General features: G+C 36.8%; 1 protein-coding gene across 2 annotated transcripts in view; it reads right to left on the bottom strand.

Moving 5' to 3' along the window:
- ABI3BP (ABI family member 3 binding protein) overlaps nt 1-24,794 on the bottom strand; it is a 165,546-nt gene that overhangs the window by 50,671 nt on the left and 90,081 nt on the right. The window contains exons 26-42 of one of the 2 annotated variants that reach the window (XM_086463709.1): nt 24,715-24,768; nt 24,260-24,290; nt 23,403-23,500; nt 22,239-22,313; nt 21,200-21,274; nt 20,301-20,375; nt 19,677-19,751; nt 18,321-18,386; nt 15,360-15,440; nt 10,355-10,423; nt 7,588-7,635; nt 7,026-7,100; nt 4,901-4,975; nt 3,429-3,476; nt 2,499-2,573; nt 1,642-1,716; nt 301-375 (exon numbers count right to left, since the gene is read on the bottom strand). In XM_086463709.1, the coding sequence (XP_086319835.1) occupies nt 301-375; nt 1,642-1,716; nt 2,499-2,573; nt 3,429-3,476; nt 4,901-4,975; nt 7,026-7,100; nt 7,588-7,635; nt 10,355-10,423; nt 15,360-15,440; nt 18,321-18,386; nt 19,677-19,751; nt 20,301-20,375; nt 21,200-21,274; nt 22,239-22,313; nt 23,403-23,500; nt 24,260-24,290; nt 24,715-24,768 (1,170 nt within the window). Of the gene's footprint in view, nt 1-300; nt 376-1,641; nt 1,717-2,498; nt 2,574-3,428; nt 3,477-4,900; nt 4,976-5,495; nt 5,544-7,025; nt 7,101-7,587; nt 7,636-10,354; nt 10,424-15,359; nt 15,441-18,320; nt 18,387-19,676; nt 19,752-20,300; nt 20,376-21,199; nt 21,275-22,238; nt 22,314-23,402; nt 23,501-24,259; nt 24,291-24,702; nt 24,769-24,794 lie in introns of both variants that reach the window. The other variant, XM_086463717.1, reaches the window with a different exon arrangement.

The following is a 24,794-nucleotide window of genomic DNA, read 5'->3' as shown; positions in this document are numbered from 1 at the left end:
CAGCTGAAGTGTGTGGCTCAGATAGAAGCTGTGAGTAACTTTTAATCATGGATTTAAACATACAGGTCACTGCTATTTCTTCTTCTGGTACTATCTGCATAATATAAAAACCCCCTCAAACTCTTGAACTGTTGCAGTTTCCACCAGTGGTATGACTTAACTACAGCATGCAGAGGTTTCTTAAGCTACAATGATACCCAGGTAACAGCAAATGTACTGTTGACAACTCCCCCCATTGCCCACCCTGAAAGCAGTTGCTCAATTATCAACCACAGCTTGACAAAAGACCAGATAATTTACCAGGCTTGCTGTGTGGAGCATCTGGGATGGGAGCTGCTTTAGGTTTAAAGGAAGTATGTTGTGGTTCTTTAGGAGCTGAAAGAAAAGACCTGTTTTAAGGGTTTATACTCTTCAAACAGGTTTATTGCACAGGCACTGCATGCCTCATGCTTGCAAAAGGTACAAGAGCCTTACGTAAGACTGAAAAATTGAGCGTCAGATACACACAGGAATTTAAAGAGAAAAGAAAATCATAAATGAAGACATGGTTGGAAAATTGATCAGATGTGCAAAATCTGGGGTCAAGTAACAAAAACTGAAAGAACACAAACTACAGGGGAGATGTTTCCATTTGTATTTCAGAGCTCATAACTGCAATACATATGGCATGCTTGTCTTCTAGAAGAGTCAGAGCAATTATAATGTATGTGAGAGTGAAAGAAATTTTTTGTGAAGACAACAAAACAGTTAGGAATCTTTCAATACCTGAAACAGAGTAGAATTAAGTTCAATAAGTAGAATAGAAAATAAATCAAAACCACAAACAGATGACGTGGAGGACAAAAAAAATACTAATTATATATAATCTTTGGTCCAAGAAGCAGCAGGGAAGAAACAATAATGACCAGCCCAAGGTAATGTCTTTACCTGTTGCTGTCTTTGGTTGTCCAACTGTAAATGTAGTAGGTGCCAAAACTTCATAAAAACAAGAATGTATAGTATATAGAATTAGTGATAAGTACAAGCAAAAGGGTAAAAATATTCCCTTTACATGACTGATTTATTTTCAAATTGGAACATATACTTAAACTTGTTAATTTTTTTAAAAAAAATATTTATTGGTGTCATCACTGAAGACTCAAAAGGAAGGTTCAACTGATGCTTTAAGAACCATTAGGAGTTACAGAGGTTTGGCAGTTCACTAGAATGTAAATCCTTATTAAGTGTATTTTTAAGGATAAGATTCCATTACCAGGGCACACAAACATTGGTGGTTTGAGTTACAGATGCTGAGTCATACATGAAGGCCCTCAAATATATTTTTCTCTAAGCATCTTTTGATAGGCATAGAAGAGATGCAATTTCTTCCAAGAACATTCTTATAATGTTTGTATGTTGTCTAGTCTGTTATGCAGATTATTCATCAGTGAAAGCTGTCACGTGACTGAAAAGCATATACAACTAACCAAAACTCAGCCATTAAAAATACAAATCAGTTCCGCTTTCCTTTGAACACATATTGAATGGTCATTAGAAAATCTGTAATATGAAGAGATGTTAATCAACACTTGAATCATTGAGAAAAGATAACCCACAAGAAACCCTGAATATTCAAGCACACAAAAACAACAATGTATTTACCAGGTTTGGTGTGTGGTACATCTGGACTTGGTGATGCTCTGGGCTTGGAAGAGACTCGCCGACCTTCTTTTGGACCTGTGAAGATAAGCAAAGTTTTGAACATGTTATTGAGGATGATGATTCAACACAAGTCTTTTGATTTTCCTGACAGGAGATCTATTTTTTGCAAAGGAATTTTTTAGGAAGTATTTCTTCCAGTTGAAAATAATCACAGAGATCTCCTGTCAATGCAATCAATACCGTCTTAGTGCAGACTAAAGACAGAGTATCAGTGCAGTGTTGGATTAACTCTCCACTCCTTCCAGCTCTATCAATCAGAGCCTTCTACAGAGTAAACTGCTGTAGTTCTAACAGTTCCCCTAGTTGCACTTCTCAAGTGTTTCATATTCCAAAAAACTGCTGCTCCTTTAAATCAACTTTGCATTAAAAAAAAAAGTCTCCAGCAAAGCAGTCAAAGCAGAAGAAACGTGGACATTCACCATTAATTTTCAAATGGACAGAACTATTTCTAAAGCTTTGGGAACAGGAAAAGTTCTGTAATGTTACACTTATAAATGAGTGACTAGAAAACACAAATACCTCTGTCACATTCTGTGGAAATTAAGACACAAATTTTCCTATATGCAAAGGCTCAAGATGAGTGTTAAGCCCCACATCCCTACCATAATAAAAGTTATTGACATGTATAAATAGCTACCTGATTATCTTGTTCCATGACAACTATATAGCAAAATCTGATTACAACAGTAAAACACAGCCTATTCCAAAAGTATATGTGTACCCTCAGAGAACTCAAATTTTGGCAATTTTTGAACTGATAAACTTTCATGCACTAAAGGATAAAATGTTAAGCTTACTTGCTCTAGTTGGAGGAACACGTGGGCTGGGTGATGCTTTAGGTTTGGAAGGCCCATAACGTGTATCTTTAGGAGCTGAAAGAAAGAAGCTGGGTTACACTGTACTAAAATTTTCTGAGGCATCAGTGCCCAACATAATGTAACAGTCAACAAAAACAGAGCAAAGACTTGAACCAAAGATATTCTATGGAAGTGATGCAAAAGAGAAGGGTTTTTTGGAACAAAATCAGGCTAATAGAGAAAAGAAATAACCTTCTGTGACATATCATCAACTAAGCATGTGACAGAATTACTGGTTCTATTTAAGAAGAGGTCTTAAAAAATAAAAGAAGAGGAAAACAAAATAAGTACCTTCAAATACAAAAACACCACTGCTCTGTAATGGAGGTTTTACTGGAATGATTTGCAGTACCAGATTCAAATGATAAAAATGTCTTAGCCAAATGGATCTGCCTCAGGGAATCATATGACCCAAAGACCACTGACAGTGGAATTGAGGTTTGAGTGGAACAATTATTTTTCAGACCTCTGTGAAGGACTGAATTTCATTTAGTAAAACAGGAGGGGAAGGGAAGCAGAGAAAGAAAACTTGCAGCATGCAGCTCTGCTCACCCAAACTGTATGACTAACTAGAACAGTGCCACCTCTACAGTATGACTGAGAACATACAGGATCCTTTTCTGATCTGCCCTCTGACTTTTATCATTAAATATTGAAGGAAATTACCCTATGTTATGGGCATGACAACCTGAAAGGCACAAGGGTCCTCCTCAATTGTTTTGTAGAAAATAGGAAAAGAGACAAAGAATCTTGACTGTTAATTATTAAGGCACGTACAAAGAAAGGTGACTAATTTTTGCAGGTTTACTCAATGATTTATGTTGAAGAGGAAAGACAACAATGACTATTCAAGTAAGAAAGTATCATTACCTACTGTCGACCTTGGTTTCTCAGTTCTAAACGTAATTGGTTCCAGAACTGGATTAGTGTGATAAAAAACCAAAAACAACTATTACCAAGAACAATCAAAACATTACAATCACCACCTCCACGATGATCATACCATCCCTGCTACAGCAAATAACAGATGGTCACTCCTTGAAACGCGATACATGTCAGAGTATTATGCCACTCAGAATTGCCTCCAGTTCAAGGCAATAGCTCTAATACAGAACAGAGCCCAAATACAAATCTGAAGCTTTTGTAATAAGCCACAAAGAAATTGTGTGTGGTTTTTCACGTTCAACTTTGTACACTTTCCCGACTTATTTCAAGGTTTTGATTCAAACAATAGGTGCAGACTTACTGGGGGAAAAAGGAACCTTAGCTGTCATCTTTCTGCCCATTTCTCCAGCAGCACCATCTAATACTGTATATACCTTGGATACCTTTACTGGATCTGGCTGGGATGGAGTTTATTTGGTTCATAGTGGCCCCTGTGGTACTCTGTTTTAGATCTGTGATCAAAACAGTGTTGAAAGCACACCAATGTTTTAGCTAATGCTGAATAGTGCTTGTTACAGCATCAAGGACCTCTTTGTTTTTCACTCTGCCCCCAAGCAAGTAGACTGGGGGTGGGCAAAATGCTAGGAGGGGGCACAGCTGGGACAGCTCAACCAAATTGACCAAAGGAATTTTCCACCTCATGCTTAGCCACAAAACTGGGGGTAGTCTTTCCAAAGGACCCACTGCTCCTACACTGGCAGCAGTCTGCTAGTTGAATGGTTGCCTTTGTATCACTTGGAGTTTTGCCCCTTTTTTTATCCTTCCCTTGTTAAACTGTCTTTATCTTGAACTATGATTTTTTTTTTTTCCCCCACTTCTCTTTTGCTCTTCTGATTCTCTCCCCCAGCCCACTGCAGGGTGAAATGAGCAAGTGGCTAGTGGGTGCTTAGTTGCTGGCCGGGCTCAACGCACTACAGTATCCCATGAGATTGCTAGTGTGAGTTGTGTAACTTTCTTCCTCCATCTTTAATTAGCCCAGGGTTCTATATTGCTCTATACCAAGCTGTGTAGACAACATTATAGAAAGTATTACACATACTTAAATCTCTGGACGACCTAAGGGCTGTGCAAAAGTGAGCTGAAAAGGATAAATGAATGATAGTGACTGGGAAAGAAAAAGAAAAGTACACAGTTTGAGAAATACAGAAATAAACTCTCCCTCTTTGCAATGACACCCCTCCTTTTCACCTTTAATTTCTCAAACCTCAAGCAAATTCACACAAAAAAGACCACTTTTTACTGACAACTGCACAGAAAATGCTCACCGTTGCAGTGACTTAAAATGTAAAAAAGAACTCCAACATATACACCCAAGGGATACATATAAATTTGAAGCTCCAGTGATCACTGTAGCATTCATAAAACATACATATAAGACAAAGAAACAATGTACTTACCAGGTTTGGTTTGTGGCACCTCTGAGCTTGGTGATGTTCTAGGTTTGGAGGGAACACGCTGTGTTTCTTTTGGAACTGAAATTAAAAAAACAAAACAAAACAAAACAAAAAAAGCAACTATTAAAATCTTTCAGGAACTGAGACCGACAGAAGGCATATTATTAAAAAAGAACACATGCCTTTGGGAACCTCTGGAAACACAAAAATCTGGTATGAGTGATGGAGAAGTATGAACGTCTGGTACACAAAGAAACAGTGCTGACAGAGAACCTTTGTAACAGGACAACATAAAGCAAGGCCAGCATGGATGGACTACAATTAAAGATGAGGCAGCACATGAGAGAAACTGAGCATAGAGAAAAGTAATCACAAGTAGATTATGGTGCTTCCACTCACTTTACAGAACACATTTGCATGGGAAAAAACAAACATGATTATGAATTGTCAGTGTAAAATCACAGAAAAACCTTAAAAAAGGACTAAATTTAACAGTAAAAATTATGACAGTGGAGTACAGTGAAGATGTACTTGTAATGCTCGGTGTATACTGAGAAAAAAATCTAAATGTGATGCTCCCTGTAAATAAAACTGTTACCTATTGCTGGTTTTAGTTGATCAGTTCTAAGTGTTATGGATTCCAGGGCTGTATCAGAAACAAAACATAAAAGCTGTTATGAAAATCAAAGAGAATAATTCCACTTAGAGTTAGTATTACTTGTCTAGTAACTGCATTTTGAATTTGCATTTGAACTCATACAAAAACTGATATATTAAATGAAGTCTCTGAGAAAGCAGTGTGAGCTGAAACATAATGTGAGTTTAGTTTTCCCATGGGCTTCAATGAGATATCCACATATGTATCACTCCCCTATTCAGAAAATTGCTTTTTAGGGACACAAATCTCTTCCTTTTGTGGTGTATTTCCAATGCAGCTTATGTATACAATCGGAATCAGAGATCACTTCCTTGTTTTCTGGATTCTATATTATTAAAGAGTGTTATGGATCTAAAATAAAACCAGGTGTTTAAGGGGCACAATGATGTGAAGTTGATGGTATTTTCTTGCATTTCCCGCATTAGAAAGAGAGGCACAATAATCTCTCTCTGTCAATTCTTCTGTATGGGTGACAATAAAAACAAGTATTTCTCTGGATCTTTTAAGACAATCACAAGATAAGTGGATGATGCTGTAAAAAAAGTTCTCTTTATTATAGATTCTTGAAGAAAGAGTAACTTTTTTTTTTTTATATAAACACAAAAGTGTACAAACCTGTAACATTTGTGTGACAAAACCCTTTTTTGAGAAGGCCAAACTACCATAATAATGAAAAATGGCCATAGAGGTAAAAACTGAGTTTATGAGATGTTGCATTTTAAGTTGTAGTTTGGAAACGATGTTTTACAATCAGCTGCCATGGTTAAAAAATAATGAGAGAACAAGGACTGTGACTCTCTTCTACATGAGAAAATCATATTTCAGTGAAGTGGTTATCATGAAATTTTTCACATTTACCAAAGGATAACATACGTTGGTATTTGACACCCTTGTACGTTTTCTGTGATATTAGCAACTAGATAGCAAAGGATAGAGTAATTTTTTCTGCCTGCCACTGAATTCAACTGCACTCATGTTTAATGACATAGTATAAGTATTTTGGAATATAGCATAAATGATCATTAATGCTAATAAAAATAGTTATAAACCAATAGTAACTATGCACTGAGTAATTTACTCGTTCATGGAGACAATAATGATGTCATGAAATTAAATAACTGTGGCTTAAAAGGGAAATGTATTTAACACAAAGCAACATGGGAAAGAATTGTACCACCTAAGTAGCCATGATACGTGCTTTAGTTGCTAGGTATTTGCTTTAGTTACCACTGTAATCTGAGTTTAACAACAGTGTTCTCATCCTGCTGCCATGAAGTAGCATACATTTTTTCTTTTGTATGATAAAAAATACCTAGCAAATGTTACTGCTCCCTGAAAGCTGCATATAAAGCCCTGAACACACAGCAGAACCATTATGTTATAACCAGTTTAGATAACTAAACAGCTGCTCAGAAATACGTTTCAATCCAATATGAACAGTATTAAAAATAATCACACAAAGCAGTTTACCATCTTTGGCTTGTGGGATATGAGGCTTTGGTGAAGTTTTAGGTTTAGAAGAAATATGTGGAGTCTCTTTTGGAGCTGGAAGAAAAAATGTGGGTAATAAATTGGTTAAATCGCGTAGCAATTAGTATCTGATACCAAGTTGAACACACAAACACAGAACCCTCACACCTGCAACAGAGAAAAAAAGTGTCTTCATAGGAAGTAGGAGAGAAAGTCAGGTAATACTCTCCATGCGTTTACAACAATCTGAGCAAGAGAGTGGAACTTCTGTCATTTTTGAAGCTCAGGTTTTATTTTTTTAAATAAAAAGCTAGTACAAGCACAAACAAGCATAATTTTGAGAAAGGTGATTCAGAGCTGCCAGCAACATTTTCTTAAGAAAAAGGAGATGTTACAAGTGTGAAAAGAGCAATATGTCCATCATGAATGCCAAGCAAGAGAATTACCTAGGAGAAAAATTAAATTTAATGACCAATCATAAGGCCTAAGGTGATTAACTTCAGCGATGCTTTCTACGATAAAAAAAACCAAACATGACATCTTGCCAAGGAAATATCATTACCTATCGTTGACCTTGGTGGTTCAATTCTAAGTGTAATAGGTTCCAAGACTGCAACAGAAACAGTGTGACAAGATGAGTATGGAATGTACTTCAAAGAACTTAAAATTACTCCACTGTTAAGTATAAAATCAGGTGCCAATATTATTCCACAGTAATACTGATGTTCGATTTGACTTTTACTTTTTGAAACCATGGACAGTTAAACTTCTAATAATACAGGTTCAATAAGTAAAACATAATTGCACAAACTTGATGGCAGTGGAAGCAAAAATATGTTAACACACATCAGTAAATACTAGAACAAGCAAGGAAAGCGTTCACACGTCTTATCTCGCAGACAGCAATGGGCTCTTGATATACAAAATTGTCACGTATCCCCAACTGAAGTCTGCTACTACATAGCATGCTGACCATGAGAAAACAGTTAAATCTTCCCTCTAAGGTAAGCAGTCAAGCAGAGGACTGAAAGGCTGCTATTGGTACAGCTATATAACTATCTGAAAAAAAAAATTTGATAAAGCTCTATTTTTTCCCTACATCTATTTTTCCATACATCATGTCCTTCTCCTCCTCACAAACTATGCCAAATTGGGAAAAAAATATTGCAATGCTGAATTATGAAATGGCAGAATCTATAAAAATTTCCTGGCAGTACAGAAAACATATTAAAATAATATTCAGTAATAAATTCTTTCCTCTCAAGGCAGTAACAACTAAAGTAAGATATAACACAGGCATACACACCTAAAGATAGGAACTTTTCTATAACTCCTACTCACTTATATCCCAAACTCTTATACATGTACCTATTTAAAAATGGGACTTACAATAAATAAAACTATAAAATGTTGTTTGCCATTGATGCTTCTGACAATAAAGTATTTCTTACAATTCTATTAACATTCACAGTATAATATAGCCTAGTGTTATTATCATTATTGCTATAAATGAGAAAAAAAAGAAGCCAAAACAGCCAGCATTAACTTCCTTCCATCGACAATGGCCAGACAGTGAATAGAAAACTTAAACTAGTTACTAATCTTTCCAGTATGCTCGCTGCATATCCCTGATTTGCAATTGATTTTGCCATTATTCAAGCTCATCAATTACCTTCAGAATTAAAATTCAAAATCTTTTTCTATAAAACATTCGTTTCTATTTTCAGGTTGCCTTTGAAAAATCAGTGAGTTCTTAAAAAGAAAAATAACCCTTCAGATATTCAGAATAAAATTAAATTAATTGTTAGGTCTGCAGATTGTTTTCTGAAGCAGTTTGGTTTCTCTTTGTATAAATATTATCCCAAAATAATGAACTACTTCCTTCTCCCCTCCTCCAGGAACAAAAAAGTTGAAGTTTTTAACTTTTTTTTTTTTTTACTTTCTGCACTAGTAGCAAGTCTCAAAGCACACAATTTCAAAAGAAGCACCCTTTCAGATTTAACTTGAGAGGTTTCAGTCTTAGCAGATTATTTGGGCTTCAAATGTGTGGACTGTGATTTTGGATATTGGAAAAAAGTTGGTTTGCAAAAGCCAGTCTTTAAGCTGAAAGTAAATTGTGTCCCATGGAAGAATCACATTCATGTTCAGCAATGAAGAAACGAAGTCGAGGAAATGACCTTCAGTTCACATCAATAAATAAGCATTAAAAAATGGTGCTATGGGTTTAATGGATGAAATATTATTGGATATGGGCAAAGCAAGTAGACAGAGCCTTTGAAGAAAGGGATAATCAGACTTGGATGTTCTCCTTCAGCAAAATTAGCTTCTAAGAGTTTAGCCAAAAGCCGAAGAAGAGAGAGCTAAGAAATGATGCTAAGAAAACATTGTTATCCAACATTGGCTTTGGCAAACGAAGATCATTAGAAGAGTTTTGAGAGTACTTTAGGAAGTAGAGCTTACTGCAGTTGGAAACAGTGAATCTAAATGATTTGTTGCTAATTAACCAAAACAAATGGATTCTATTTAATCAAATCATTTAAGCACAGACTTAAAGCTATCCTTGTCTAGTAAAGTGTTATATATGTAGCTGGCTTCATCCAGGTTTTAAAGAGAAAAGCTATACCTGCGAAAACATCTTAAAGGACTTCCCAGAATACAATCTGCAGAGTAAATGCAAACAGTGACTCACATCTTCCTTTGAATTAGGTACAACATTTCAAGGCTTACTGCAAAGAACATTTTTTTTCCCAGTCTACACTAAAAACATATTGATTAAACACATCACTAAATATATACTACCATACCAAAAAAGGTAACTATCATGTATTACTTTACATAAACTTTCTCCTCACTAAAACCAGAATTACTTCTTTTTCTTAAATTGAACACAAGTTTCCATGGAATAATTGAAAAGATGCAGTATTTTCCATAAATTTGAGAAATTATCATGCAATGCTCAGTTATGTGCAACAAAGAACTCCCCCTTCTGCAGAAATTGTTCAGCAGTTCAGAGTTTTAAATGTGATTTTTAGATTGATTATTTTTTGTATTTCGTAAAATCTTTATTATTGCAATAATTCTTATTTCTTCTTCTAATGTAATGGAAGCTTCTAATCAGCTACCTTTGAAATGATATCCTGTCTCTTAGAAGACAATATCTCCATGCTAGAAACATGTAGAAATAATAAAGTACCAGGACTATATTTTCATTTGTTGGGTTTGGACTACATATGAATAAGCAAGAAACCTAAAAGAAATAGTGTTTTCAACTACACATATTATCAGATCAATGAAAACAAGAATGACTAAAGATGGCTCAGAATCATTACCCTCTGCAGTCTTTGGACGTTCGTATGTGTAGGGAATCCTAGTAGTGACTGACACCGGAATGGTTGCTGCTGGAATAAAGAGAATTTTCTTGAGAGAAATATGGGTGCATCTATATCTATTCCTCAACTTCTGGCATGGTTCAGCTGCTCTTGCTTCCCAATTAAAATCCACCTCCTCCCCACTACTCAAATGCAAACATGGAGTAAGTAATAAATTTACTGAATGTTCTTAAGCAACAGTAACTACCCTGTGTGGCTATTGCTGCTCTTTGAAAATAAAAGGTGCATTTATGCTACAGGGACACTAGTAGCAGAGGAGCTCTCTGAGTCTTCATCTTCCCATTCTCCTAACATTTTTTTTTTCTCTCTTTATGGCTCTAGACAACAAAAAGAAACAGTTCCAGGGGGTCTTTTTTCTTTGGTAAATCTTCCTATTAATTTTCCGGAGTTTCTTCCACAGTGATACAAAGGTTAGATGTGAAAGATTTCAGGTGTAAATAACTGCAAAGTCACAGAAAGTAAGGCTGAAGATCCCAGTAGGTTATCTAGTGCTACAGCACATTAGATAATCAAGTTAAAAATCTTCCATCTCTACACAGAGTGATTAAATAGGTTTGAAAAGAACGAACTCCAAAGACTGAAAAAATATAAAGAACTTTGAAGACAAAATTGGTGGAATTGTTTAGTATCCACGTGACTATACAATTGGAGTCCGTCTTCATTACTAAATACATCTACAATCATTAAGTAATCAATGTGTTTATCCAAACCTTCAAACTTTACTTCACTTGTTTACGCTGCTTTGGCTCTTCTCAGCCTGTGTTTTATTACCTGTACCTCCTAGTGCTTTCTCTCTCTTTATCATGATGCAGATTTTAATCAGGAAAAAAAAATTATTGAGAAATATTTTACAATGTCCCTCAAACTTTATTTTTGGACAAATTGTTATGTTGAAATTCACAAACATTTTAAGACTCACGAATACACTCATTTTGAGGAAGTTAGCTTAAAACTTTTAAGTGTAATAAAATCTGAGACCTAAAACTTCCAAAACTCTGTCAGTTTAGATACAAAATCACTTTATTAATTTAAAAGTGTCTATTTCCTTGCATGAATGTTTATTATAACATTATTATATTTGGGGGCACTGTGTTTAAGTTGAAAAAAGACTGAATAAAGGAACTAACTGACATATTTCATTCAGAATTTTAAATCTTCCCTCATTTATTTACTGGCATTTTCTATAATTAATGATTGATGTATTTGATACTATTGCATCTACTCTGAGAAAGCAAAACATACCAAAATGTCTTCAGGACAAATAATTTGGGCAATTAAGTAAACTGGTTGCTCAGACAGGTTGTGGAGTCTCAGTCCCTGGAGATATTCACAAACTGTCTGGACATGGTCCTGGGCAATGGGCACCGTGTGGCCCTGCTTGAGTTGGGGCTCAGACCAGATGAACTCCAGAAGTCCCTTCCAACCTCAACCTCAATCATTTCTGTGATTCTGTGAAAGGACGTAGCAATTACCCAACATTTTCACAGGCTATTCTAGATGCAAAAAGACTTCAGGTTTGGAAGGAGAAGCTTTATCGCAAACTGAAAAGTTGAAAAGAAATTCTGGCAGAGAGCAATTACAAAGTTTTCCTATGTTCTCTAGGAATCAAATCTCTAAACTAACTTTCACTGGGTAGGTAAATCTCTCCTCAAGATAATCCTCTTTAAAGCCATGTCATTGAAAATGTAATGCATGAAGCAGCTCACTTGAAGTGACAGCACCATTCTTTTTAGTAAGGAAAAAAAAAAAGCATAAACCCCACCTAGCCAGTGCAATCAGTTCCTGCTCCAAACGACAGGGCTCTGGTATTAGATGGGGTCAAAATGCAAAGAATGACAATACACAGAAGCAACTATGGAAAAATCATTCACTAGTAGGATCTCTTTGTTCTTTGCCCACATGTGGAAGCACTCTCTGTCATGACAAAGATCAGCAGGGAATTCTTACCTATTTAACAACTGGAGACTATTTTCCTACACCTGGCAGCACTGAGTTTTGCATAACGTATCCGTGCCTCAGGACTACACTTTGCTGTACATCCAAGGAGGGAAATTCAGTAAGAAGCATGCTAACCTACAAGTTTGATACTTTGCACATTCTTCTAGAACTAACCTAGGGCCATATATTCATTGCACCATGTTTTTCTGATAATCTTAAATCACTCTGATCTGTTTTTAATTTTCCATTTCTTTGTTTTTTTCAAACACAAAATTCAACAATGCCATCCTCCTCCCAATCCTAAAGAGATTCTGAAAGTCACTGGTAATGATTTCTTTTCGGCACAGTTTAAAAAAATTCATTAACAGATGTATAACTCACATTTGATCTATACTTTTCTAGATAAAAAGAAAAGGTAGAGCTGGGAGATTAATTTCTCAGAACAATGATGAGAGGAAAAGAAGACTGGGAGGAAACTAAATGCCTTTAATTTCCTCTGACCTTTCTGAAAGAAGAGCATCTAAATAAAACTCCCAGACAGTATAGGAGGACTTTCACATAAAAGTTACTTTTGATATTATTGAACAATTTATCAGATTATTGAGTTGTAAGCACCCAGGTAGCATGAGACTTTGAAGGGTAGAAAGTAGTAAGACAGACATGCACTATGTTACCAAGCAGAGTTTCATAGGCTGAAAAGGCATGGTTCTCTGGTATGACTATACTTCAGAAGATGCATGCTTAGAAGCCCTTCCAGGACCCTCATAGTCCTGGTAAGGGAGAGAAGACTATAAAAGGAACAATGACATGTATGCACCAATCTATCTAACATTACCTTAACTTCAGTACTGTATTAAGACTACAGAAATTTACAAATAGTAGGTGGTTGAGATCCTCCTCTACAACAGATAAGTTCTGCTTATTTGTTGCTAAAACAGTTCTGCAGTTATCTTGCAAAAGTCTCATATCATGCAAGTGGACATGCATGGACACATCTGAAGAAACAGCGTTTTTGTACTAAAGGCAAAAGAGAGTGCAAATTTGTAACGCATCTACAGGGACTCAACAGGGGTTCATTATAAAGAGCTGTAATTGCACTGTTCCAGAAAGAAAATGCTGTGAAGCAGTTGGTCTCATGGTAGAAAATTCATTATAATTTCCTTTCCTGAAAAATGGAGAACTCAGTATGTTTAGAGACACAGATTAATGCTAACAACAGTACAAGTAAGCACAATGGCTGGACATGATCACATTGGCAACAAGAACTTTTTTTTTCATGCAGGCAGGTGATTCAGTTACCCAACTATCAAGAAAAACAAAGCTGCAAACTTTCACTACAATGCAGTCTGTTAGTTGGAAAAACTGAAAAATTTTTATATGCTTGTGTTTTTTAAAATTAAGTGTTTTTTTGCTCCATTGCAAAAAGACTAATACTTTACCAGAAACAGTACAAAAGTCTTACTAGCAACAACAGCCAAAATTAACTTTCAGGAATTCCGTTTGACCCAAACCAGGTCATTAATGAGTCAGTGATCAAGTACAAATTTGACACATATTCTTCATTATTTTGATTCACTGTTATAGAAAGGTTAGAACGGTTACAACCGGTGTCATGACACAAGTTTCTAATTTAAACTGAACTCCCAAGTGACACTGGAATACAGAGGAGATCCTGCTCTTTGACCATTTTGCCACCTACCCAAAAACCAGGTTATCCCCATGCACTGCATATTTTATGCCTCAAATAACAACTTCTGAACAAGAATACCATCATTTTTCCCATCAGAAAAAACGCTAAATTCAAAAATAGCTACTTACAGGAAGATAATTACAAGCTTAATTATGATTAAAAGGCGTTTCTTAGGATTCCATCTGATCAATCAGTGAAATCATTGACACGGAAAGGACAAGAGGCATGTATACAAATAAAGAATGATTCTGGCTTCTTAAGTTATATAGCCATTCAGTGTGGAAACATAAATATGCAGTGTTGATCTTGGCAGGTCAAGGGTGTAAAACAATTTTATGCAACAGTTTCCAAATGAGTTGGATTTTTTTCTCAGCCATTTCAAAAAAACAGGCAGAATTCAGATCTATGTACAGACATAGGCAACTACAGCAGAGACAAATATAATTATTCTAGTAATACAATACTGGATTCCCTATACTAAATAGGTTGTAGGAGCCATGATCACCATGAAAAACTAATTACGCATACTACTTTGAAACAGTTCCAAGTCGTAAGTACTATTTAGTTAACAAGCTTCACAAGGAATTACTTGGTCTGAAGAGAGCAAGTAATTTTATGAGTAAAAAAGTAATTCACAGAGAATCTGGAAAGAATTTAACAATATTGTCTGATCTCCTCCAGGATCAAGTAACATATTGCTACAGTATACAATTATGCAATTTTAAGCTTTTTAGCATCATTATAATCCATATAACACTAATAATACTTTTGTAACTGTATTCACTCATCCTTCAGGTCTAGAAAATGCCAGGCACTTTTTATACTCTGACATACATCATGGACCAAATTTAGCCCTGTTGTGAAGGTGCAATTTCATTTGTCATCATAAAATATGCCTTTACTAAGTTCCAGAGCAGAATAACACTCTTATTTCCAGTTTCAGCTAAGTCTACATATGCATTAATGATCACTGAATCAATACAAATCCTACGGTTCTAGGTAATATGGTAAAACTATTAGCTATGTAGGAGAATAACTAAGTTGGAAAACTTGTTATTTTGAAATGAAAAGCAGAAAAACAATTTCTTTCAATGCCAGGCCATGTGACCTGGTGATTTGGGATATAAAATATAAAAGTTTTCTTGCTTTGCTTCAAATTTTTTTGATTCAATACAAAATTAATATTCCTCAAAGAGCACAGCTCCCCTCAGTGTCTATCTTTCTGATGATTAAGTGCTGAGCTTCACACAGACTAAATTTAAGGTCTACTACTTAACTGATACATTATAACAAATGTTTGCTATGGAAGTTAGTTACCAGGTTTAGTTCGTGGCTTTTTGGGTCTGGCAGACGGTCTAGGTTTAGATGCAGAAGGTATGAGTTTGGCTTCTTTGGGAGCTGAAAGAAATATACTGGATTATAAAAATGTCCTTTCCACTGTAGCACATAAAAATCATATTCTTCAAGCCTGAAATGAAGCAACAAATGGCTACTGGAAACAAAAGCAAATCACAAAATCAGATTTGCTAAGATGGTTTCTCAAAAATCTTCCCAAGACTTCACTACCCCTGCAAAATCCCTGCTTGTTCTTCACTGTAAAAGTCAGTTACTAAATTTAAAATGTGTAATTATTACATCAAAATGTTCCTTATTAAGTCAGCAAATCCATTTTTGCAAGGTACCCAAGAGATGAAATAATAATACTATTTATCCTTTTGAACTCCAGGTTGATTTTAAGCCATCAAAAGACATATGTAGACAAAATATGGAATAACGTCCTCAATTTTCAACAGTGTAAAGAAATTACTGGTAGGGAGCTGGAAAAACATGGAATCAATAATAAAAAAGGGAATTGCTTCATAACTGTAGTCATTTAATTCTGTTAATAAAATAGAAGTAGTTCCATCTAAATGGTAAAGATTAAGAGCAACCAAGTCTAGAAACTTTTTTTCCCCTGAACATACATAGGCTGAAACTGTAATTAGCTAAATAACTGTTAATCTGGTATCAGATAAAGTTTAAGGTGAGTTTCAGGTAGTGTAGTTAGTAATTTTGTTCATTTTTATAAAACAGTACTGTGAGACTACTTTCCAAGAAAAAGTTTCATAGCAATAGACCCAGTGGAAAAGCATATTGCATTTACAAAAAGAACAGAGCAGAATCATAGAATGGTTTGGGTTGGAAGGGACCTTTAAAGGTCATCTAGTTCCAACCCCCTGCCATGGGCAGGGACACCTTCCACTAGACCAGGTTGCTCAAAGCCCCATCCAACCTGGCCTTCAACACTGCCAGGGAGGGGGCAGCAACAGATTCTCTGGGCAACCTGTGCCAGTGCCTCACCCCCCTCACAGTAAAGTTTCCTAATCTCTAATCTAAATCTCCCCTCTTTCATCTTGAAACTGTTACCCCTCATCCTATCACTACCCTCCCTGATAAAGAGTCCCTCCCCACCTTTCCTGTAGGCCCCCTTTAAGTACTGGAAGGCAGCTATAAGATCTCCCTGGAGCCTTCTCTTCTCCAGGATGAACAACCCCAACTCTCTCAGCCTGTCCTCACAGGGGAGGTGCTCCAACCCCCTAATCATCTTCATGGCCCTCCTCTGGACCCACTCGAGCAGGTCCGTGTCTTTCTTGGGCTGGGGGCCCTGGAGCTGGACGCAGCACTGCAGGTGGGCTCTCACCAGAGCAGAGTAGAAGGGCAGAATCACCTCCCTTGACCTGTTAGCCACACTTTTCTTGATGCAGCCCAGGATACAGTTGGCTTTCTGGGCTGTGAGCACACATTGCTGGCTCATATTCAGCCTTTCATCCACCAGCTCCCCCCCAAGCCCTTCTCCATATAGCTGTTCTCTATCCACTCATTGCTCAGCCTGTGTCTATACTGGGGTTGCCCTGACCGAGGTGCAGGACCTTGCACTTGGCTTTATTGAACTTCATGAGGTTTGCACAGGCCCAACTCTCCAGCCTGTCCAGGTCCCTCTGATGGCCTCCCTTCCCTCCAGCAAGTTGACGGCACCACACTGCTTTGTGTCATTGGCAAACTGGCTGAGGGTGCACTCAATCCCACTGTCCATGTCGCCAAAGATGTTAAACAGTGCCAGTACCAATACCAACTTTTGAGGAATGCCACTCGTCACTGGTCTTCACTAGGATATCAAGCCATTAGCTGTGACTCTGAGTGCAACCATCCAGCTAATTCCTGATCCACTGAGTCATCCACCTGTGAAATCTATGTCTATCCTGTTTAGAGACAAAGATGTCATGCAGAAAAGTGTCGAATGCCTTGCACAAGTCCAAGTAGTTGACATCAGTTGTTCTTCCCTTATCCACCGACACTGTAATGCCATCGCAGAAGGCCACCAGTTTTGTCAGGCACGATTTGCCCTTAGTGAAGCCATGTTGGCTGTCACCAATCACCTCCTCATTTTCCATGTCCCTTACCACAGTTTCCAGGAGGATCTGCTCCATGATCTTGCTGGTCACAGAGGTGAGACTGACTGGCCTATAATTCCCCTGTTCTTCCTTTTTTCCCTTTTTAAAAAAGGGGTTTATGTTTCCCCTTTTCCAGTCAGTTGCTGGACTGCAACAACTTCTCAAATATGATGGACTATGGCTTAGCCACTTCATCTGCCAGTTCCCTCAGGACTCTTGGATGCATCTCATCAGGTTCCATGGACTTGTGCACCTTCATGTTCCTTAGGTGGTCTCAAACCTGATCTTCTCCTGCAGTAGGCAGTTCTTTATTCTGCCAGTGTGGCTGGAGCACTTGCTCCAGAATAAGACATACAGGTCATATAAGATATGTGAGACACATGAAGTGACTGAGAGGTGTTTTTCAAGGCAAAATGACACATAGAAGGAGGCATGAAAGAACCGTACAATTAACACGTCCACTTAGTGCCTCAGGAATCCTGCATTGAGAGTTCTAGGATTAGTGTCCACAATACTAACCTTCGCCTTTTCATTGTATTTCCAATGGGTATCTGATGATTTTCTGAGGGTAAAGTGTGTTGGTGTAGAAAAACTCCCAACAAAACGGAAGATAATTCTGATCCCCAGAATTTTACTGTACCATAGAACTACTAAAACCATACGAAAAAAAGTTTCTTTTTCTCCTATGTTTAGAAAAACATATATCTGATTTTTTTTTTCCTAACTTTTTTCCCCTCTCAGAGAAATGGATTAAATATAGTAAAAGCTATGAGATAAAGTAATAGAGTACAAACTGTGGCTTGGACTGCAACGAAGAGTGACCAACAGCTACAGAAACATGTATTACCTAGCGTTGCTTTTGGTTGTTCAACTGCCTGAGAAGTTTTAGGCTCCAAAAGTGGTGGTTTAGGGACTAGAAAAGAAAAATTCAAGTGTAATCAAACAGATCGATAGTTGTATCAGCAGTAAGCCCAAAGCGTTATTGTTCCAATAATTCAGAGGGTTTGTTTGTTTTTAAATAGACTAGATAAGCATGCCACTAAGTCCTACTCTTATGCATAACACCCTACACTCCTTTCAGTTCTGTTTCCTATGAAACTACACACTGTATACTTGTGGCTATGTGTAAGAGTCTGCTTCTAAGGCTCCTTCCCCATATTTATGTTCTCAGGACATTTTAAATCATTGTTTGAACCAGTCAACAAATAAATTTCTTTTATGTTATGGGAGAATAGTGAGAAAGGGCAGATGAGGGCTTTAATGAAGAGAAGTCTACAGTCTGTAACAATTACCAGAGAATCTATACCGAAGATGAAACTTCTAAATGCCAAAATCTTGCTGAAAATCTTAAATCAGAGCTTGCAGACAATTGTAAGACATGTGTAAGACATTAAAACAACTCCTGCTTTTTACTGACCTGCCTGTTTATAAGATATGAGAACACAAACATTTTTAGGGCTCTAGGGATGCACACCATAATATTTATTGGTTCAGTACCTGAATCACTAAAGGACACAAATTCACCTTCCTTAATTCCAAATCAGAAGAAAATGAGTACAGACATTTTTTTTTTTTTTTAATCAAAAAGCAGAAAAGGAAAAAAAGATACAACGTGATGATAATGTTCTCATGGTCAAAGAATGAATCTCACATGTATATGAATGCTCCCTCTTCTACTTTGAGAAAGCTGTCCTGTTCCACTAAAATGGCAATCCTTTCCATTGAGTTCCCTCCAGGAAAACTTATTGATCAGAGAAGAGTACTTTATTTTAAATCAACAAGCTGCTGTAACTAGCAAAGATGCCATCTTTGCTGTGGTATGTCTGTGTGTGAAAGTGGGAGATGGGGACTGGCAAAAGAGATTATAGAAATAATAATCATATATATTGTTTATACAAATGATATAAAAAAAAAATCCCTGTGCCACACAGAAGAAGTTTTTTCCCTTCCAGTCCTTTAAAAAGGTTACAAAGCTAGAGAACTGCTGTATATTTTCATCAATGGACTCAAATGTGTAAAACTGATGAGCTTAACCCTCATTGCTTTTGTTAGGCAACATAAAATGACCGATTTTAGAATGATGAGGTAGTCAAGATGCTTATGTGTTGCATAGTTCCTGTCCTTTTTAGGAAGTTTTGCTTATGTATTTTAAGAGAACATATCTCTCTGCATACCAAGTTATAAAAATGGTGTGCACAATTACCAGGTTTCACATGCTGTACTTCTGGGGTAGCAGATGGCTTCAGTTTAGAAGGAAAAAGTGGTATTTCATTTGGAGCTGAAAGAAAGAGCTCAGTTTGCAATTAAAATTGTTTAACAAGGGTTTCCCATGACAAACAGCACATGCCACAAGTTTATATTGAAGAAAAGACAACTTAGTATGGAATGTCAAAGCCACTTGATGAAATCAGAGTTTAAAGTGTGGAATGGAGATGATATTGAAATGCTGTGCATTTATCAGAAATAGATTCTGTCTCCAAAACAATTAAAATTTCTGCTATGAAAGCTCTACATATGAGAGACAAAGACAGCACATGCGTGTGCATGACAGTAAAAGAGAGATGGAACACTCTAACAAAAGGATGATGGTTTTTCATGCAAGAGGCAAGTTTTACTTCTCTGTGGACAGTAAAACCATCCTGAACTATGTTTGCATACAGAGAGGTGTCAAGAAGAATCAGTCTAATGATAATGGAAGAACAAGACTCTATAACTAGGAAAAAGAATGTTTATGCATGTGAAATGATATGCTAGAAGAAATGCATTCATACGGGATGAAGTGCTCAAAACAAACACAGTTTTCACTGAGTGAAAACAACAACATTACCTAATGTTACCCTTGGCCATTGAAAAGGACGAGAAGTTTTAGGTGTGAAAGATTCCAGAATGGATTCACTTGTTGCTGTTGGAAGAAATTATGACAGTCATAAGACAGCAAAGAGCTAATGGAAGGAAGTCTTCCTTCATAAGCAAAACCAAACTGTTTTTACAAGAACAAGAAATATTTCACTAACTTGGACATTTATCAGTTTGTTATGCATTAGAGAGAAATTTGGAGAGTCTTTGGAACAGCACAGAGCTTCAGTGACTATAAATCATCATATTTGTGATATGCGGAAATTCTGGATGTTCATTTCCTCCTGCCTTTATTGCAACTGGTTTGGATCTCAACCACTGCGATGTAAGATTTTAAGTTGAGCATTTGAACATTCTGAGTTTTGATCCATTACCTAAGGGAGATGGTGTGATATAAAATGTAGGAATTTAATGAAGAGGGCATGTTGAACAATCAGTTAGTCAGACATTAAAACCATATGAAATTTGGAGTAGAAAGCTGACAACTGATCCAACTATGGTTTCAGTCCAAACGCATCAAGTGTCTAACTGTTAACCAATTTCATTCTGTTAAGGATACACTTTCCTTAATTCTACTCCATTCTACCACTTAAACAAGTCTTAAACAAGGCTACAGCATACTGTTTTCTCACTTATTTCTGTGGCATATTTTTCATAATACAGAAGGAGAATCACATGACTATGAGTGGCCATATGCATTGTGAGAAAACACCAATTTCAACCATTAACAGCAACCTAAATTCAAAATTCAGGTGCTAGGGTCTAATCCAAACATGCACTGAAAGTGAAGATTACCAGTGTACTCATGTCAGTGAGTTGTAGAGCATGGTTTGAGCTACTGAATTAAGAACTAGGTAGAGATTATTGTACCTGGTCCAGCATCTGCTATTTCAGGCTTACTAGGTGTCACAGGGCTTGAAAGAACAGGTTGAATACCACTCAAAGCTATAAAAAAAAAAAAAAAGTCACAGTATCTATGATTATTAATTCTACACATAGCTTTTTTGGTTTTATAAGAACAAACAAAAGATGTTATAGGTTATAACATACCTAACGTGCAACGCAGAGGTCCACTCACAATAAGCATGCCTTACCTTGACAATGGAGCAGTGCTGGTTTAGAGTGGGAGTTAAGCTAGTGGTTAAAATGACAACTGAAACTGAAGTGTCAGCCAACCAAAGCTGGTATTACTTTAGATAGCATGGTCCACATCATTAAAAGCAACCCAGAAAATATAAAGATAAAAGGACTTCTAACACCATGGTTATAAGCATAAAGCAGAAAAAATATACTCTACAAAACTAAAAACACTGCAAATACATTTCTGTAAAAAAGACCATCTTAATTCTCTTCAGTGCTTTGTTTTCTGTCAAGATTTTGTTAGTGAATTTTAATGTTGTATAATCTGTATACATATATAAACACATAAAACAAGGCTAAAATAAAGTAAAAAAAAAAATCACTGAACGGTAAGAAATAGTAAGAAAGAAGCTTACTATGCTGGCATAAAAAGTATAGAGTATATAAATGTGTGTATCCCTCTATCTGAGAGTATAACAATTAATTTTGACAGGAAAAAAAAAAAGTAAATTCAAGTTTCTTATTAAGCTTTAGGCATAATTATTATTATTACTATACCAAAAATGACTTCATTTAAGCATATCTCAAAATAGCCCTACTAGCTTTTTGAGAGGCAAATGTAAGAGCAGAAACACTGTCAGGTGAGTTTCTCAGCAGTAAGCACAAGCTGTCATGTAAAACAAGGGTGCTTTGTCTACACGGATGATCATGGCTCAAGAGGAAGACAAGTATGGCAGATGACCATAAAATCTGGGATGAAAAGAATTTCCAAAATTGCTATCAAAACACCAAAATAGGTTTAACTGAAAATCTAATGCATTACTATTACCGATAGTTGTTGTTAGCACATGAGGTATTCTGGAAAGTGAAGGCATAGATTTTTCCAGGTCAGCTGAACGTGTAACTGCAGAAAAATGTAAATAACTCTGAGATAGATTCACATTGGTGTAGAAATAGGGGTGGGGTGAGGTGGGGCAAGGATTAGAAAAAGCACAATTCCTTCACATTGCTCTGTAAGATACCAACACCACTATAATACAGTTTCACAAGGTTTCCAACTTGAAATGAAATTAACAAAACCTCCAAGTTTTGAAAAAGTCACACACACCTAACAAACACATCCTGACAGAAACTGCAGTCCCCCTAAAAGCAGACTTATGAGCAGGAGTCAATTAATCTGTGCACACGCAACATCAAAAAAACCTGTGCTTTTGAATTCACCTGCACCTGTAGAAAGAGACCTAGATACTTAAAATACATGCTAATACGAATTTCTACAACCAAGTATTTCTACTGCCAAGACTTTGCTTGTTTCAGTTTGACAGATGGCAGTATTTTGAGTTACAGGTTTTAATATACTGCACATCATGTAACTTGTAATTTAAATTAAATTGCGATACTTTATATAATTGACATAACATAAATTAACACAACTTTTGTGACATACTGAAAAGCCAGCAGGTGAGGCAGACGATTCAAAACAATACTAAAATACTGAATGTCAGGTTTAGGATCATTTTCCTTCTCATCTCTCACACATTCATATCTTCGCTATGAACACAAATTTAATCTTGGCTAGCTATGACCTCAGTAAGAAAATTTCCAAGGTGAAATAATAACATAACTTGAAAAAAATGCTTAGTAATGGGGAAAACTGCAAAACAGTGTATGGTATGACTAACGAAAAAAATCGTCCAGGCTAAAATGTCCTAATCAAGCCTGTATCATCATAACTGATAATGACTCCATCTCGCTAGTGGTCCTTATATCCAACAGATTAAAACCACTCAAACGTTTATTGATTCCTGTGTTTTTTTTAGTTGGTCCTATGCCACAGAATATCATCATGTAGTTTATAGACCCTAAGTACTAAACACTGCAGACAAAATTCAGTTTCAGAAAACACCAAGCAATCAGAGCAAACAGTCTGTAACAGTAACATCCTTGACACAAAAACAAATCCTAAGCTATGGAAGTATCAAACACAATTTACCAGTCTCTATTTTTGGTATTTCTGTAGATGCAGATGTTGGGGACAGGAAAGTAATATGATGAGAGTCCAGTGAAGCTGGAAAACAAAACAAAAAAGTTCTTTTTGGCATCATCTGAACCTATAGATTGAACAGGTGTCAACCCATTACTAAGGAACTAGGGACTTCAGACAGGAAAAAATCTCAAATGCACGTGGAATGGATTTTCTAACGTGAACATGTGAAGGTGGACTGGTGATACAAATGATGAAGTGATGTTGGAAGAAATACAAAGAAATATTCAAAGACATCAGACAATATGGAAAAATAAGAAAAAAGAACATTAAAATTCACTCAAAAAAAGGTGAAAGGCAAAGAAAGACTTGCTTATGCCTTATAGGACAAGATGTGACATACAAAAACTCAATCTGAATATATTATTTAAAAATACTGGTAACAGAGGAGGGGTGTACAATTTCTGATACACAGAAATAATTTTCTTGCAAAAGAGAAGGTAGAAGGATCCTAAAAGGAATATTACAGGCAAGAGTTTTGGCACCATTGGAAAAGACCCTGAAGTACATGACACTCAGCTGACAAAAATAAAAGATTTCTCCAATGCCACAAAAACACACTTGAGAATCAGTTTCCACAACTTAGACACCAAAACACATGGCCAGCACATCTGGGAACTGCATCTCAATGAGAAGGATACGGTAATATGCTTCGTAAGACTTTTAACTTGCACTCAACTACGAGTCTGTAGGCTTACCAGCCTGCTTTGTGACTTCATGGGCTAAAAAATATTGCCAGGCCATAGAACTGGTCTTGTCCACCTGCCAATGCGAAAGAAGCTATCGCCACGAGCATCTCCACCCACTGCCGCCAAGTGCCGTATCCAATGCCATAAGTAAACATGGCTTTTCACACACGGCAGTTTCACCTCTACACTTGCACTTCTCCACAACATAGGCCCAAGAGAACTAACAGTGTCAGAGAAAGGGAGACCCGCTACCAAAACAGAGACAGCAGGAGAATGGCAGCTGTAGACAAGGTGTGATAATACATTCTGTACCCAAGTTGTCACTCAGTCCCCACAGAAAATGCTCGTCAGCAGTGGAAAAAGCATGTCAGCCAACAACAGAATCGCAGAACAAGTGTGGCAGGTGAGTGCTCCGGCAAGCCAAGCTGCACCAACAAGTCTTCATACTCTCCATGGAAGAAGGCAAGGATACCAGGTGGTTTGTGGTGGGAGGCGTGATGGGGAGTGAGAGAGAGAGCGAGAGCACAGAAAATGAAAAAAGAAGGGGTTTTGCTAGTTACCCGTCACGGTTTGCCGGGTTGCCAGAGAGGAAGGAGTGGTGGACTTCCGCCTTGGTCTTCGAGTAGCTAAGATCAAACACAAAAACCACCTT

Source organism: Leptosomus discolor, chromosome 1, assembly GCF_034619465.1.
Source record: "Leptosomus discolor isolate bLepDis1 chromosome 1, bLepDis1.hap2, whole genome shotgun sequence".
NCBI classification, from domain to species: domain Eukaryota; kingdom Metazoa; phylum Chordata; class Aves; order Leptosomiformes; family Leptosomidae; genus Leptosomus; species Leptosomus discolor.
This window is presented reverse-complemented; position numbering and strand designations above follow the sequence as displayed.